Here is a 17,111-nt window from a genome sequence, read left to right as displayed (position 1 = left end):
AAATTAAATGAGTATGTACTTATGGCAAAATTAACACCATTAATACATAATAGATCAACTTCTGAATTTAATGAAAAATGGAATGTGTTTATAAATTATATAGCTAAGAAACAGAAGTCAAAATCACTAATGTTCTAGAACATTAAATGTATATTATAAGATATGAAAATATAATGATGATATAGTGAAGTCAAAGAATTTAATAACTGAAGGATAATCTCAAGTAAACTCCAATACACTGTAATGATCTCACTGAATATGCTTTTATATTTATGTTTAATGTTTGTATCTGTAATGTTGGGGGGAAATAATTTTTTTAAAAAGAAAAGAAACTTGAACAGAGTATTCCTATTGCTTGTCTGCCATATTGTAGTCAGAGGTTTATGGAGGTTCCTCTACCTGTCATCTATAATACCACTAATAACTTCTCCCCCATTAACCAGTCTCATTTTCAAAAGCCTTCCGAGCTGTGGGCCATATTCTGTGGTAGCAAATTTCATACGTTAATTATGAATTGTGTGGAAAAATAATTTCTCTTCACTGTTGTGAAACTATTGCAAACTAAATTCACAGGGAGGGTGCTCCAGTTCTATCTCCACCATCCGTATATCTACCCAGTGAGGTTTTCAGATCTCTGAATGGGGCAACATAGCAATCTCAAAAGGATTTAGCTTCTTTAATAAGAATGAGAAGTCCAAGAAAATGTGCAAAGGATTGATAATGGTTGGTAGGTATGATTTAATATTGATTCTGGAAATATCTGTGGGCAAAGTTACACACACACTTAGCATCCAATCATTATTTTTCCTGAAAGCTTCTTGCATATTTCAGCTGTGGCCCAGCCAACTATAACCAGCTGGTTTTGTAACAGTGGAGAAGAGTTTATTTTTAGCCTCTAAAACAGAAGCTTTTTACACTTGCGTTTTGTGGGCATTCTTCCTCATTAAACTGAAAGGGGAAGCCTTCAGATGTAGGAGCATTCCATCTGTGCGCTGGGGTCTTGGTGTAGGCGTGCAAGGAACCTCTGGATTATGGTAAAGGAATAGCTGACAGCCTGGAGAATGCAGCTGGCTAAAACACGACAGCAGATGCACAGCTGAAAAAAAATGCAGCTGGACAAAAGGCAAGGCTTAGGTTATTTTGTTTCCTTCACAGCTGTGATCCAGAAATGGTCAAACAAGGGGAAACTCTCAACCAGTCACAAATGGGGATTTAATATTTTTAGAAAAGCTAAAATAAGGAAGGGAAAAACATCTTAGCTTTGAAATGAATATGGGTTAGAATATAATGGTGCACCTAGAATCTTTTTTAAAAATTTCATGACAAAAAAGACTCCTTGTTTCATTTTGGTATTATAGAATTATTACCATATTAAACCTCACCATAATTTGATGTCAGGTGAATAAACCTGTGCCTTCCTTCCCCTTGAATGGTCAGAGTCAACGAATGACTGCTTCTTTTGCAAAAACCATCGTTGGAGTTACGTCCAAACTGGCAAGCTATGGTTTGATTTCCCTCTCCAAATCAGGATAAAAGCATGGTTGGCAAACCTGGTTTTCCATGGAAATACTAATCACAGTATGCCAGTTAGGGTGTAATTTTAAATTATGACCTGTGCTCCAGAATAACTTGGTAATTGACTGTAGTCATGTAAGGGGAGGGAGGAACACACAAGCACACCACACCCATCTTTCGCAAACCCAACTCAATATTTCATAATTATGGGACTTACAGGACTGTTGTGAAAACGATTTAAAACATCCTGTCTTTTGCTGACGCTAGGCTCAAGGCAACTTATAATCAATCACTAAAAATATTAATAAAAGCACCAAACATTAACACACCCTCACAAACAAAACAATCCTGCACATCATTTTGGAACACCTGAAAATAGGGAAACATCCTCACCTCCGCTTGTAATCCATTCCACATAGTGCATGGAAGAACAGAAAAAGTACACACTCTGGAGGAGGACACACATGGGGTGGGAGATGGTAAGCAGAAACTGGCCTGAGGAGAACAACTGGTCCAGGGGTTCATATGGGGAGAGAAAGTTCTTCACATATGAGGGTCCAAGGCCTCTTAAACTGAACTTGAAAAGAAACAGGTACTACTGTCAGCACTTTATAACAGGTGTAACATGTTTGTGCCATCTAGCCTCCAGCAACAAAGGGACTATATGTTTTGTGCCGGCTGAAGTTCTGAGGGCAGCCCCATGTAAAGTCTTTGGCAGCAGACCAATTGAAGATTAGAAAAACATGGATCAGCATGACTAGAACAGATGAATTAACAGTTGACAATTATATAATTACTAGAAGATGCTTCTGGCTATACCAGCAGCCTGTTTTTCAAGCAACCGAACAGGGTCCATGAGGACTCCTAAACTCCTCACCTGATCTGCAACAGATAGTTTAACCCCATAGCACATTATCTAATTAATTAATTGGATTTTTTTTAGGCCATCTAGTCTCTTCTTAAAAACTGCCAGGGAAGGAGAGCTTACCACCTCCCAAGGAAGTCCGTTCCACTGAGGAACCGCTCTAACTGTTAGAAAATTCTTCCTAATGTCTAGATGGAAACTCTTTTGATTTAATTTCAACCCGTTGGTTCTGGTCCAACCTTCTGGAGAAACAGAAAACAACTTGGCACCCTCCTATATATGACAGCCCTTCAAGATGGTTATCATATCCCCTCTCCATCTTCTCCTCTTCAAGCTAAACGTATCCAGCTCCTGCAACCTTTCCTCATAGGACTTGGCCTCCAGGAGGCATGAGTAGAAGTCTTAGAAGCCATATATTGGCAATATGGTACACCATCAGCTATCCCAGGAGAAGTAGGGTTGCCAGGTCCCTCTTCACCACTGGCAGGAGATTTTTTGGGCGGAGCCTGAGGAGAGCAGGGTTTGGGGAGGGGAGGGACTTCAAGGCCATAGAGTCCAATTGCCAAAGCAGCCATTTTCTGTTGGTGAACTGATCTCTATTGGCTGGGGATGAGTTGCAATAGCAGGAGATCTCCTGCTAGTACCTGGAGGTTGGCAACCCTAAGGAGAAGTGATGTGCTTATGACCATACTATGAATGAATGAATTTATTTTTATGGCATTAGCCAGGACACATCAACCAAATTACAAACCTATAAGTAAATAGACTATGTAGATTTAGTTACTGTACCTATATTCTACTCTCAGGGCATAAGACTGTGGGGTAGGATTCAAAACTGTGTTGGGAAAGCTGGGTGGATGGGTGGAGGAGGTAGCAGTTAAATCAGTGCCTTAATTACTAAAATAGGAGATTCCTAAATTTCACCTGCTTGCAAATCACTTCCTCCAACCTAGAAGGTATCCCCTAGAACCACATAGTTATATGTGAGGTTACTTTGTAGTAATGGGAAAGTACTCTGGGTTTGTGCTGAGTGTTTTTGCTTGTCTCAGCATTCAGAGAAGGAATTATTTTTGGCCCAACATTTATTTAGATCCTCTGAAAACCCTGCTTTTCTCTAGCGAGAGGTGGTAGAGCTTAAAATAGCTTGGATATTTTGCCCCCTCGGCTCTTTGGCCTTCTGTATTAAAATACTTTTTCTCCTGTAGGATTGCCAGGTTCCTCCTGGCAAATGGTGTGTGTGGGGGGTCTTACCAAGTGGTGGGGGCCCTAACCAGCAACACACTGATGTTGCCAGCAACACGCTGATATAACATTCTGTGCACCCAGTTTTGCTCAAATGCCAGAACATCCTCGGTGTCCCTCCACAACGCACTGCTGTCACTTTTGGGAGCACCAGGAGTGGTGTCAGTGTGTTGGTACACTGCTGATGTCCCTTTCATTTTGGTGCCATTCCCTCCCCCGGTGGTGGTGGGAAGCACCCATTAGGGGCAGAGGGATCAACAACCCTATCTGAGAGGTTTCGGAGTTTCAATCTGCCTGAGCATTATACCACTGTATAGGCCACTGTAGGCCTAATCTCAGAACTGGGGGAAGATGAAGATAGGAGCTTGACAGTGGCTATTCAGTAGTGAATAAAATGCACTCTGCATATACTCAGAGACATCTATTCTTCCACACAGGCACGTTTCAGCAATTGGGAATGCCAGAGAATGTACCTGGGACCGCCTGTATGCCAAGCAGATGCTCTACCTCTGAGCCCTGGCCCCACCTCATGACATGATAGCATCTTTGTGACCGACATGGGGCTGCCGCCACCATTTTAAAGTAATTTAAAAATGCAGTGGGGGGCCTGATCATGATCAGCCGCATAGAGTGGTGCTCTCGTCCATTCCCCCTTGCACATTTTCAAGTTCTGAAACACCTGTGGGGGCATTTTGGCTAATGATAAGGTGCGGGTGGGGGGGACAAGAGTGCCTAAGCCCACTGCTCTGCATCCTTGGAGCAATTTTAAATCACTTTAAAATGGCAGCAGCATCCCCTAGTGGTAGGGTTGCCAACCTCCAGGTAATAGCAGAAGATCTCCTGCTATTACAACTGTTCTCCAGCTGATAGAGATAAGTTCACCTGGAGAAAATGGCCGCTTTGGCCATTGGACTCTATGGCATTGAAGTCCCTCCCCTCTCCAAACCCTGCCCTCCTCAGGCTCCACCCAAAAAAACCCCACCGGTAGCAAAGAGAGACCTGGCAACCCTACCTAGTGGCCACGAGGATGCCATCATGTGTAGTTTGGCCCTGAATGATTATTTAATGTGGTTTAGTTCCTATTTTTCTGCTTGTGGAAAATACTTCTGCATGCTGTAAAGGGGATGATCTTTGGCAACTTCCTAACATTTCATGGCAGATTCCAAATTACGCCCCCTCTCCACCCCCAGAGCAGAATTTGGAGGGCTTGACAGGTTTCTATGAGGGGGATAGGCCAGGAAGTTCCCTCCTGTGAGCACTCCAAGTCATTGTTCCATGTAATTGAATACTCACATAGTAGTGTTTAATTTGGACAATTAATAAACCAGTTTAAGTTTAAGGCATAGTTTATGTGCTCAACTACTATGAAACGTATATCCATGAACCAGTTCCCCATTAATACAAAGAATATGTTTACATTACTCCAGACTTTATTAAATATATACATGTTATTAATATTTAAACAGTTAGGTATATTTTCCAAGATCTGCAAACTTCTCTCTAGCCATGGAGAGGTTTAGCAGAGCCTGAATTAATGCTAGTTTAAAAGTTGTAAGCTAAGGTAGTCTCCAAATAAGAAACAGTACTGCCTGTGAAGGACAACAAACTGTTTCAGTTGCCTATCTTCATTACATCACAATAAAATGTTTTCTGCAAATAATAAATCTATACATTAAAATAAACTCCTAGTATGTCCAGCTTGATGGGTGGAAGCAAAGAATTCTGTAGGAATTTGAAAGCTGAAGAAGGAAATTCGTACCAGAAACACTGGACATTAAAAAGCCTCAACAAGATAGGGATGTGGCCATGGTAAGCTTAGTAAAAGATGTGCTCAGCAATTCTGCTAAGTCCAACCAATGTGTCTTTATAGCTTGGCTTTTCAGGATTCCAGGATCTATGCTCAAAGAGTATAGTGCTTTCTCTCTATGCCTCCCCTTCCCATCACCTCTCCACTAAACTGGTATGTCAACTTCTTCTTGACTTTTTTGACTTCCCCAGTCTTGCCGTAGTTTCTCAATGCCCGTGCCATCTTTTGGTAGGTCATTTTTTTGCGATTGCCTTTCTGGATGCCCCAGCGGTGAGCCAATGCCTCTTTGTGTTTGGAGGAGAACTGAAAAGTGCCTTTCTCCTTGTCCACCCACCAGATGCTATCCTTCATATCTCCGCTCCGAAGCAGGTCCAGAAGAAACTGGTACAGTCGAATTTTCTTCTTATTCCCTGTGGTAGGAAGCAGAGAAAGAAATGGAGAGTCTCCTTAGTGGGAAAGGATTCATACTCCCCAGGTATTGAGTGGGAGAGGAGACTGCTACTTGACACTAATAATAAGCACTACCTAAATTGTTCAAGGCAGTTGCATCATGACATATATACCTCTACTATGTATTTGCTTACAATGGGTAGCCGGGTTAGTCTGTCAATACCAGTAGAAAAGAGCAAGAATCCAGTAGCACCTTAAAGACTAACAACATTTCTGACAAGGCATGAGCTTTCGTGAGCCATATGAACATTCGTGAGCCATACCCTGCATACCCTGGCGGTAATAACTAAGTTGGGATGGATATATGAAGGGTTTTTATAGTGTTGGCACTTTTTATGTTAAAATAATAATTGTCATGTGTTGTTGCTGATGTTAAAACACAGACATCTGTGCACATGGTGCTTTATACAGTAATAAAAAAGAAGAAGACAAGTAAACTCAAATACAGTACATTGAAAGAAAGAAAAGGTTCACCTAAAATTCAAAATACATACTGAATATCCATATGAAATTGTGTAACTGCTTCAGTAAAGTCCAGCTTTTGCATACAGGTTTCTGATAACTCATCAGTTGGAAGCTGAACTAATAGCTTGTTCATTTTAACAATTTAATTGTAAAGATTGATAAATTCGCATCCAATATAAATACAGAGTCTAGGATATAACAAATTATTTGTGCTCTCATACACATCACAAAATGGTTAGATGTAACAATCATTGACTCTGAAGTTAGAGCCTCTTTCAAAAACCTGCTGCAAAAATAACCTCTGTCACTGAAGAAGATACTGATGTAGAGAATATTAATAATTGCACAATTGTTTTCTGGAGTCCATTGTGATTCTTGAGGACACTGTCACACTCCAAATATATATATCTATTTTGTATGCTAATAAATCAATACAGCCCTTATGATTATGTTAGAAAAGATTGCTGACTCCCGAATTAAGGGATTCAACTGAAACAGATTATTGGACTGGCCTCTTATTGAAGAATTTCCATAATCGTAACATTTTAACCTTACTAAGCTATTATACATTCCATACAGAATGTTCAATATGTGCTTTAAACTGTAGGTGAACATTTATCAAATATCAGAAGCAAAATAAGGCATGCTATGAGGAGCTAACAGTCTGTATTTCAATAGTGGAGGGAGGCAGAGACTTTGGTAACAACAAATAATGTCAGGCAATATGAACATATACTTAAATTTAATGGGGATGAGGACCAATGGGTTAAGCCAAAGTCTTCACAAAAAAGGTGAGTTTGAAGGAAAAGCCATGAAGGAATTCAGGGAGAAAGTATAAGAGGTAAAGAGTAACAAGAGAGTTGTTTAAGGGAAGAGGAAGCTAGGACAGTACAGATGGATGTGGGAAGTTTGGTCACAGGCTGGGATAGAACAGGAAATAAGGGCAGAGCCAGTGTGGGGTAATGAATGGACAAGGACCACGTCTCAACCTTGGAGCTCACTGGATGACCCTTGACCTGACACTCTCCCTTATTGTAACCTATTTTACAGGGTTGTTGTGAAGATAACTTACAGAAAAGGTGAGATTAAAAAATACTACAGATAGGGTGAGTCATGGTAAGTTCCTCTGTTTTTTTTTACTATCTACTGACCTGCTTCTCCACCCATAATTCCAGGACCCGGCTCACCAACATCAGTCTCTCCATCTGATACTTCCAATGGGGGGCTCCGTCTCTCTAGATCTTCTTCATCAGAACTGCGCTGGTGAGGAGAGGGAAACGGCACGCACACCCGAGGCACATAGGTAACCTGAAGGAGACAGCAGGAATGTTGGAGATGAAGAATGTTAGAGAACTGAAGAAGGTGAGTGTATTGTCCATAACTACAAAGGCGTTTATGGGACTAATGACTGACCCGGATGATTACATTTGTATCCTAGCTTTCACTAGCATGCTCAGGATGTCTTAACAAAATGAAAATTGCATGGAAAAAATTCTGTAAATCCATGGAAGATAAGAATAATGGTAAGAAACTTATGCTAACGTCGTAATAAACAATAATAAAGTAGCGGGATGGCTCCTCTCTCTGCTACTGAGAATGGATGTTGAAGGGCTACAGCAGAGATGTCCTTTCCTTCTATTGTGACAGTTGATGTTTCCTATGCCAGAAAGAACAGTTGGTTTTTATACCCTGATTTTCTCTACCTTTTAAGGAGTCTCAAACCAGTTTACAATTCCCTTCCCTTCCTCTCTCCACAACAGACACTTTGTGAGGTAGATGTGGCTGAGATAGTTCGAAGAGAACTGTGACTGGCCCAAGGTCACCCAGGCTTCATGTGGAGTAGTGGGGAATTGAACCCGGGTCTTCAGATTAGAGTCTGCCACTCATGTGGAGGAGTGGGGAATCAAACCTGGTTCTCCAGATCAGAGTCCACTGCTCCTAACCACTATACCAGGGGTGGGGAACGTCAGGCCCAGGGGCCGCGTAAGGTCCGCGAAATCATTTGGTCTGGCCCTTTGTGGGTCCTGGCAGATCTCTAGCTCAGAAGGATCTAAGACCAGCGATCCACCCCCTCCCGCGGACAGGAATAGCCTCTATTCAAGGCAGATGTGAGTTTGTCTTGCTGAGAAAGGGAACCTTTTTCCCCCCTTGAAGAAGAGTCGTTAGCTATGGAGCTGCTAGGACCACCCAACAAACTGTGTCTTGTGTTTGCTGCCCTGCCTGAATCTCTCAGGCCCAGCTGGGAAAGGCAGAGCTCAAAAGCGAGTCGCTCTATGTGGCAGATACTCGGAGCTGTCTCCGGTCGTGCCTCTTGGCTGAATGTTTGACTAAATATAGCAGGCTAATTTTTAAGTTGATAATTTTTTAAGTTGATAATTTTGTATGGCCCGCGAATGATGTTCTAAATATTCAAATGGCCCTTGGCAGAAAAAAGGTTCCCCACCCCTGCACTATACCATGCTGGCTCCAACAGGGATGGCAAATGGAGGGCAGTCCTGGGCAGATGTACAAAGACATCACAATAGCAGTTTAATAGCCATATAAATGAGAGAACAGAATCATATCTTCATATATTAAAAATCAGTCATAACACCGTGTTGTTCCCTTTAGTTTTTTTCTTTAGGCTGTAGCTATTTCGCTTCTCTCTACAGCAGTACAATTGGCATGAAACCCCACTCTCATTGATAGTGCTGTAGGATAAAGAATGTAATAATTTGAATTAGAAGACATGTATTCTGAGAAGTTTCAGGTGGGTAGCCATGTTGGTCTGCTAGTTTCAGGTGGGTAGCCGTGTTGGTCTGCAGTAGAAAAGCTAGATTTTAGTCCAGTAGAACCTTGGAGACCAACAAGATTTTGGGGATATAAACTTTTGAGAGACAAAGCTCCCGTTGTCAAATACAAGTAGGAACTCTGAGCAGAGTACATATCTTCAGGAGTATTAGTTTTCAGATACATTGCTGAAAGATCTGTATAAGGATATCAGTTTTCCACCACAATTAAAGGCTGCTCTCATTTTTACTTGGGTCTGCTAGATTCTGAAAGATAAGAAATAGCACTTTGTCCTTGACTTGCCACCTAGTGGCATGGGTCATGGACGTCTGATGTTTTTCTGTTGGTGTGCAAGTTATTCTGAAATGCCTCAGTGAGGCATGTGCAATTGGGTTGCTTCAAGGCCTGAAAGACAGGCGGTTAGTGACTTGGCAGATTGACTGGAGATGAGTATGGTAGGAAGAGCTAGGATTGGGTAAGAGTGTGTGTACATTTCCTGCCAAATCCTCAAGTGTAAAATTACTGACCTCGTCCTCAACCATGGAGTCACACTGAGCACTTTACAGTTAACAGAACTGCAGCCTAAGTGTCAGGGAGAAATGGAGGAGATAGAAGGCTAAGGGTCAGTGGAAAATGGAGAGGCAGCATCTAGAGTTGCCATCAAAAATGTTATGTACAATGAACTGGGGGGGGGGGTCACCTTCATGTGAATTGTGAGGAATGTCAAGAAAAGTTGAATGAAATTAATTAAGTTTACCGGAAGTCCTCTTGAGTGTTCTGTATGTCCCAAGGTGAACACAACATTTTGCCTGAAGTGAAATTCATTGCACATTTAGTGGTTCTTCCTCAGGCAGCCTGAGGCATTTGGAGAGAAACTCATGTAACCTTATTGAAACTAGTAATAAATTTCAGCAGAGTTGCGCACATTCTTAGTAATGTCTACTGTAAAGTGAGGGACAGTTAGAAAGGCAGGGTAGGAGTGGTGACTCTCCGAGTAGAAAATTGTAGGAATATGCAAAACACATTTAAAAGTGCTGAGATATTGTCGGGGGTGTCCATCAACAGAAAGAAAATGAGAATTTGTAGAAAAAAATCTTGCTCAGGCTTATTCATATCAACTTGTCTCCTCTATTCTCATTGGATAAGTTACTCTTCTCTCTTTATGTTTTTTTCTGGTCAGAATCTGTATGTTTTACAGTTTAGCTTTTGGGGGCGGGGGTAACAGTGATTGCACCAAAGTATGAAATTCAATATATACAAGGTGACAAGGTCCTGAAGATATTACAAAATAGGTCACAATGTTCCGACCACAGCATCTGTTGGGGCATATGATTAATGAAATGATTCAGAGAGCTAACATTTCAAAACTGCGTTGGATTTTATACATTCTGCTTTTTCCACAGGTTTAGTGGGCCCTGCCACATCACTTCTGAAGGATGCCAAAAGAAGCTTAAAGTGCTTAATTAATTTACGAGTATTTCTCATGGGTATTCTGTATATCCCAAGATGAACACCAAACTGTCCTTCCTTTGTCTTCTCTCAGAATAGATTGATATGCTATCACAGCATTGCAGGAGCCACTTCCCAAAGGGTACTTCTCACACCGTCCTGGCCATGGTCAAATGCAGACAGGGGTGCTGTCAGGGGCAACCTTTGGGGCAGGGCCCCAGCTCACAGGCTCAGCAGCCCCCCCCCCCCATGCAAGTTCTAGTTAGCAATTCCTATGTCCTAGTTACACTATGTGTTTTTATCTGTGGGGAGGGTAGGATTAGATTAGATAAATTCATTGTATGCTTGTTCTGTGCTTTATCATTAAGTCCAGAGTCTATAATTGATATAATTCCCTAAATGCACCACTGAATGCAGAAATAATGTGGCATACAATGTGGTCCATTTCCATGCAGATGTCACACAGCTAGGAGGGAGGACAAAGTTCACATGGGGAACATTGGCCCCCACTCAGCCATCCTGTCTTTTCCTTCCAGTAACATCAACTGAGAACTCGATTAGAAGAGTAGAAATCATTTTCAAGGTATGTTGGCTTAAAGGTATTAAAGGGTTCCAAATCTGTACTGTGTAGCAAAACAACATGACTGTTCAAAATGTGTCACTTTTTCTTATAGTGTGTTGTGACACATGCAGTGTGTTTGCCCTCTCTTAATAATTGCTGATTTGGATCCATGGTAAAGTCTCTGGGGGCAATGAAAATGCATTCCATATGGGAGAGGGCAGACAAAGTCAGTAGGATGCCCTAAAGTGCAAGAGCATCATGTGACTGGCTACAGGTGAAACGAGAATTCTCTGATATCATTTCCAATGTTAATTCAAAAATCTATAAGAAGACACACACTGGATTAGATGGACAGTTCATCTAGTTCAGCATCCTGTTTCCTAAATCAGGTTGATCAGGTACTCTGAAAAGCCCACAACAAGGACACAGAGGTCCAAGATGTCAGCCATTACAGCTAACAGCTATTGCTGGCCTCCTCTGCATAAATCTGTCTAATCTTTTTAAAGCGATCAAAGCTAGTGGCCATCATAACATCCTGTGGCAATGAATTCTATAGTTTAATTACTCATTGAGTGAAAACGTACTTCCTTTGTTTGTCCTGAATCTACTGCCCATCAATGGCCTTAAGTGCCCCTGAGTTCCATTGTTATTTTTTTTGTGGGGGGGAGAGTCCTTCCTACCACTTTCTCCAGGCCTTCCATGCTCTTATAACTTTTGTTGTTGTTTTTCTAAACTGGCTAGCTGTAAACACTTTAGGCTTTCCTTGTGGGGAAAGCCTCCAGGTGGTGGCTGGAGATCTCCTGCTACCACAACTGATCTCCAGGCAACAGAAATCACCTGGAGAAAAAGACCACTTTGGAAGGTGGACTCTATGGCATTATACCCTATTGAAGTCCTTCACCGCCCTAAACCCCACCTTCCTCAGGCTCCACCTCAAAAATCTCCAGGTATTTCCCAACCTGGAGCAACCCTAACACAGTTGTGGTTTTTGCTAACGGTCAATTGAGCACATTTGTAACTTCATATTACTTTATTGTTACCGTTGCCTCTCCAGCTCCTTCCCCTCTCATTGTTCTCTTCCCCCTGACAAACTTTAGGCCGGAAGAAAGCTCCATGAGCAGAGAAAGGGCTTTTTATTTATGTTGTAGAGCACGATCTGTATTAATGGCAACGAACACATTAAGAACTACTGCTTATTATACCCGTCCATCCATAGTAGTATCTCAGGCTGCTTCCCGACAGGGCATGAAAAATGTCCCCAAATGGCAGCAGCAGCAGCAACAAGCATGGGAAAGAGTGGGAAACACATCCACACTGAGATCATCCACATCCTCACTGAGATCATCACTCTGTTTGCCTGCATTGTGCTTGTGCAGATATGAAAGCAATCATCCCTCAATGGCCCAGAACCCCCCTTCCCTGCTGATCTGTGCTGTGCCTGTAACACTTCACTGCAGATCAGCAGAGAAATGGAATAAAGCCCTTTAAAGGGCTAAATGGAGAAGGGGAAAATGTGCATGGAAACAAGCTGCCCCCCACACCATTTTTCAAAGTAGAGCTTAGCTTTTCCTCTTCCCTGTGGTGGATATGGGTAGAATATCCAGACAGATGTTTTATGACCCAACAGTTCCCCCTTTAAACCAGAAAAAGGTTTTTTTATTCAGGGTAAAGGGGAAAGCCCTCAAAATGCATGCGCCATGCTCGGAATCAGCACAATGTCATGTTCCCCTTAAATCTGGGGAGGGGGGAAATCCCCACATGGAAGCAGCCTCAGAACATTCTATAGGGTTGCCAGGTCCCTCTTCACCACTGGCAGGAGGTTTTTGGGGTGGAGCCTAAGGAGGGTAGGGTTTGAGGAGGGGAGGGACTTCAATGACATAGAGTCCAATTGCCAAAGCGGCCATTTTCTCCAGGGGAACTCACCTCAGTCGGCTGGAGATCAGTTGTAATAGCAGGAGATCTCTAGCTAGTACCCAGAGTTTGGCAAATATCTTTATGATTTCTCCATCGGTGGCAAATATCTTTATGATTTCTTTTGAAAAGAGGTTTATTTTTTGTAATGAGGTATTTAAAAAACATGTTCTATTCTTTCGCCGTTTTGTGGATGATCTGATCATGTTATTTGACAATCAAGAGAATTGTAATGTGTTTTTGGAACAGCTTAACCAATACAATGAGCATATTCAGTTTGATTTTCAGACCGATCATGACAGTCTACCATTTCTTGATGTAATTGTTAATGTTGACTCAGTGGGAAAGCTTTGGGTAGCTCCCTATAAAAAGCCCACAGATAAGGGAGCTCTGTTACATTATAAGTCTCATCATCCCTCCTTTATGAGGAACAATTTACCTTATGGCCAGTTTTTAAGGTTAAAAAGGAATGCAACACGCACAGAGGACTATATAAAAGCAGCATCAGAATTGGAAGACACCCTTTTGAGCAGAGGTTATCCACCACATATCATCAATAGTGCACGCCTTCGAGCTGATGGGATAGATAGGTCTACTCTTTTTACTTGCAAGAAACGTGATAAACAGAATTTAACAGCTTCTTTACAATTTACACATTTGGCAACTAAGATAAAACGAATCATTTATAAACACTGGCACATAGTACAGAGCATTGCAGGATGTGCAATACCACCCTTGATTGGTTTTAAAAGAACGGGCTCTTTAAGAGACGCGCTAATACATACAGATCTCAATGTAGCACCTCCCACCACAGGGGCTGTTGGACATCATCGCTGTGGATCATGCGCAGTCTGCCGGTTCTCCCTCCCAGTAAAGAGTTTCACAAGGGAAGACACTGGTTTCACATATGTACTGCGTCAATTTACAAATTGCTCCTCTGCAAATGTTATTTATTTAGTCATTTGTATGTGCAAATTAATTTATGTTGGAAAAACCACACGCCCCCTTAAATTAAGAATTGGGGAGCACAGGTCCAGAATAAAAAATCAAGTATTAGAAGCGCCCCTAGTGGAGCATTGGTTGAAGTGCAAACATACAGATAGTGACTTTCAGTTCTTTGTGGTTTGGCAAGCAACACCTAAGAAGTTCCAGAGATCTAACATAGAACGAATTTTAAGTCAGCAGGAAGCACGCTTTGTGCAACTCTTTGACTGCATATCCCCTAAGGGGTTAAATATGGCCAATGATCTTACCTCCTTTTTGTAAATTAACACCTGCACCTGGGATCGATCCTAATGAGTAATGCAGTAAGCATTTAAGTATACTGCCTGTATGGAATTAATTGACTGGAAACAAGAAAGGATTCTTGTCGGGTTGACACCACACAAGTCACTGTGTATGAAAATTCATTTATGATTGTAAGTATAATTGTAATTATATTATATATGTGTAAAATAATTAATATTACAATGCTTAGAATGTTAATTTATAGTTCTATTTAAATAATTTATCAACAGACCAGCATTCTGATATTACAAACAAATGCTGAGGATACAAGGGAAGTTCTGAGAGAGGATCCAGACGTCATAAATATATGTCCTTCAGGGTAGCTGAAGAAATATTGAAACAGGCAAAGATACCGGAATCCTGTTCTACCCAATTGGACTCAAGGACATTTATGGACAATATATGCATAATTCATGAAAGAAAGACACCACAAGTCAATTGCTAATTTCTGTTGAATTTGATTTTTTATGAATTTTGCCTTGTATATATAAAACTGTACATTTAATTTTGTTGATTGAAAAGGCACTATGAAGCAATAGTGTAATCTGAAGAAATTATATTTATAAACATTGATATAAGTGAATCATTAGCCTACATCTGTGATTTTTGAATAGTACCCAGAGTTTGGCAACCCTAACATTCTAGCACCACCCTGCTTACTTCCTTACCTGTAAATAGTAATACTGTTTGAGTGTACACAGGGTCACATGAAGCTTTCAGTCCTACATCCAGTGAACCTATTTTGCCCCCTTCTCCCTCCCCACCGCGCTCCAACCCGAGTGACTATTATTCCTTGAAGATCTGGCAGCCCCAGGAGTCAGCTTTCCAGGGGTCAGGATAGGGTTGCCAACCTCCAGGTGGTGGCTGGAGATCTCCTGCTATTAGAACTGATCTCCAGGTGACAGAGGTGAGTTCCCCTGGAGAAAATGGCCGCTTTGGCGACTGGACTCTATGGCATTGAAGCCCCTCCCTTCTTCAAACCCTGCCCTCCTCAGGCTCCACCCCCAAAATCTCCAGGTATTTCCCAACCTGCAGCTGGCAACCCTAGGCCAGGAGGAATTGCTGGGGTGAGGAAAATGTGGCAAAACATAGTGTTCCTTAGTGACAGTGTCAGGGTCTGCTGTGACTGAGTCTGATTAGACCAGCTTCCTTCAGCAAGAAGCTGAAGTTTCCAGGCTTGAGGTGGGCCATGGGTTCACAGATAAACAGATCATACCCGACGAGCGTTCAATAAGGCCTGAGGTGGGAGGCGTGCTTGAGAGAGCAAACACTTCTATCATTCATCCAAGTGTCTCCTTTGTTATCACATTACTGCTTCCTGGAACCTTCTTTTCAATGTTTTTGTCACACTAAACCTGGAGTGAAAAGCCCCACCAGACAGAATTATTATAGAGCTGGCTGATGGCCGTACCTGGTGACTGAGACCAATATGTGTGTTTGGAATCCCAGGGTCTAGAACGTGCATCTGTTCAATCTCCATATGCCGGTAGAGCTGCTGCAGCTGAGGTGCCTGCACACTTTGGAGCTCTGCAAAGTGGTTGTCCCCAAAGCTCTCAAACTCGGGGTGCAGGTGGTGTGGGTGATATTCCCAGTAGTGCTCTGATGGACACAAAAGCAATTCACCTGTTAATACAGAACAGGGGGAGAAATCAATCTTTCCCTTTCACATAATGTGCTTTTGTAAAGTGCGGTCAATTCACTGAGTGGTGAGTTGTACCAAGCTGGTTTGAATCCGTTCCCTGGGGAGCTTGTTTCCATTGGAAATTACAATCATTTTAGTACGGAGTCAAATGTCTGGGGTGGAATTAGGCATTCTGAGAGTCTTGACTTTCATTATGGAAAAGAAAGAAACTGCAAGCTTTTAGGCCTGATGGTTCATGGTAAGAATTTGTAGAAAACAGCTGAACTTGAAGTTATTTTATTATTTATTTAAAACATTTTTATCCTACCTTTCCACCCAAATAAGGGCCCTCAGTGTGGCAAACAACTAAAAAGACCTTTAAAAACAATGTTGTCCTTCTTGTCGGTTCTCACATTATTAGTAGGGGTGTCACTTGGAATTTTAATGTTAATGCTGGAAATTATTAAAAAAGTTGACCTTTATGTTGTATAATGTATCCATTTCACACTGTATATTTTATTGGTTGTTTGCCATCCTGAGCCCAACCTTGGTTGTCAAAGGGTGCGACAGAAGTAAAATAAATAGATAGATAAATAAATTTCTCTCTCACACACACACTGTTTCTTGAGAGTTGTTTTTTCAAGTTGTTTCAAAGTCTTTTTAGTTTAGCGTATATATGTATATGTGTGTGTGTATCTATCTATCTATCTATCTATCTATCTGTAGTGTTATATATAGTTGTTTTTAAAGGTCTTTTTAGTTTAGTTTAGTATTATATATAAACAGGAAGGAGAGTAAGGGAATGCCAAATTAAATGAAAAATTCTTCATAGTGATAGAAGGAGGCATGATGATAGAGGGGGATAGTTCAATCTCCCTGGTGAGGAAATTCCATAGTTTTAGTGCCACAACTGAGAAGGCCCTTTCTCGAGTTGCCACCAATCTGGGTTCAGATGACGGGAGCTCCAGGTTGGGTAAATTCATATGGGAGTTGGTGTTCTTAAAATATGCTTGTCTCAAGCTGCATATGGCTTTAAAGATAACCAGCACCTTCAACTGGACCTGGAAGCAACAAGATTGGAATGATATGGTTCTCTATGGATCACTTTAGTCAACATCCTTGCTGCAGCATTCTGAGCTAATTATACTTTCTGGTTGTTCTTCAAGGG

At 41.6% G+C, this 17,111-nt stretch overlaps 1 protein-coding gene across 2 annotated transcripts in view; it reads right to left on the bottom strand.

Moving 5' to 3' along the window:
- Positions 1 to 5,041: 5,041 nt before the first annotated feature.
- SPI1 (Spi-1 proto-oncogene) overlaps positions 5,042 to 17,111 on the bottom strand; it is a 37,031-nt gene continuing 24,961 nt past the window's right edge. Inside the window, exons 3-5 of one of the 2 annotated variants that reach the window (XM_056850781.1) lie at positions 15,734 to 15,945; positions 7,496 to 7,652; positions 5,042 to 5,839 (exon numbers count right to left, since the gene is read on the bottom strand). In XM_056850781.1, coding sequence (XP_056706759.1) covers positions 5,523 to 5,839; positions 7,496 to 7,652; positions 15,734 to 15,945 — 686 coding nt within the window. In that variant the 3' untranslated portion in view covers positions 5,042 to 5,522. The remainder of the gene's footprint in view (positions 5,840 to 7,495; positions 7,653 to 15,733; positions 15,946 to 17,111) is intronic. The other variant, XM_056850782.1, reaches the window with a different exon arrangement.

The sequence above is a fragment of the Euleptes europaea genome, chromosome 6 (assembly GCF_029931775.1).
Source record: "Euleptes europaea isolate rEulEur1 chromosome 6, rEulEur1.hap1, whole genome shotgun sequence".
NCBI classification, from domain to species: domain Eukaryota; kingdom Metazoa; phylum Chordata; class Lepidosauria; order Squamata; family Sphaerodactylidae; genus Euleptes; species Euleptes europaea.
This window is presented reverse-complemented; position numbering and strand designations above follow the sequence as displayed.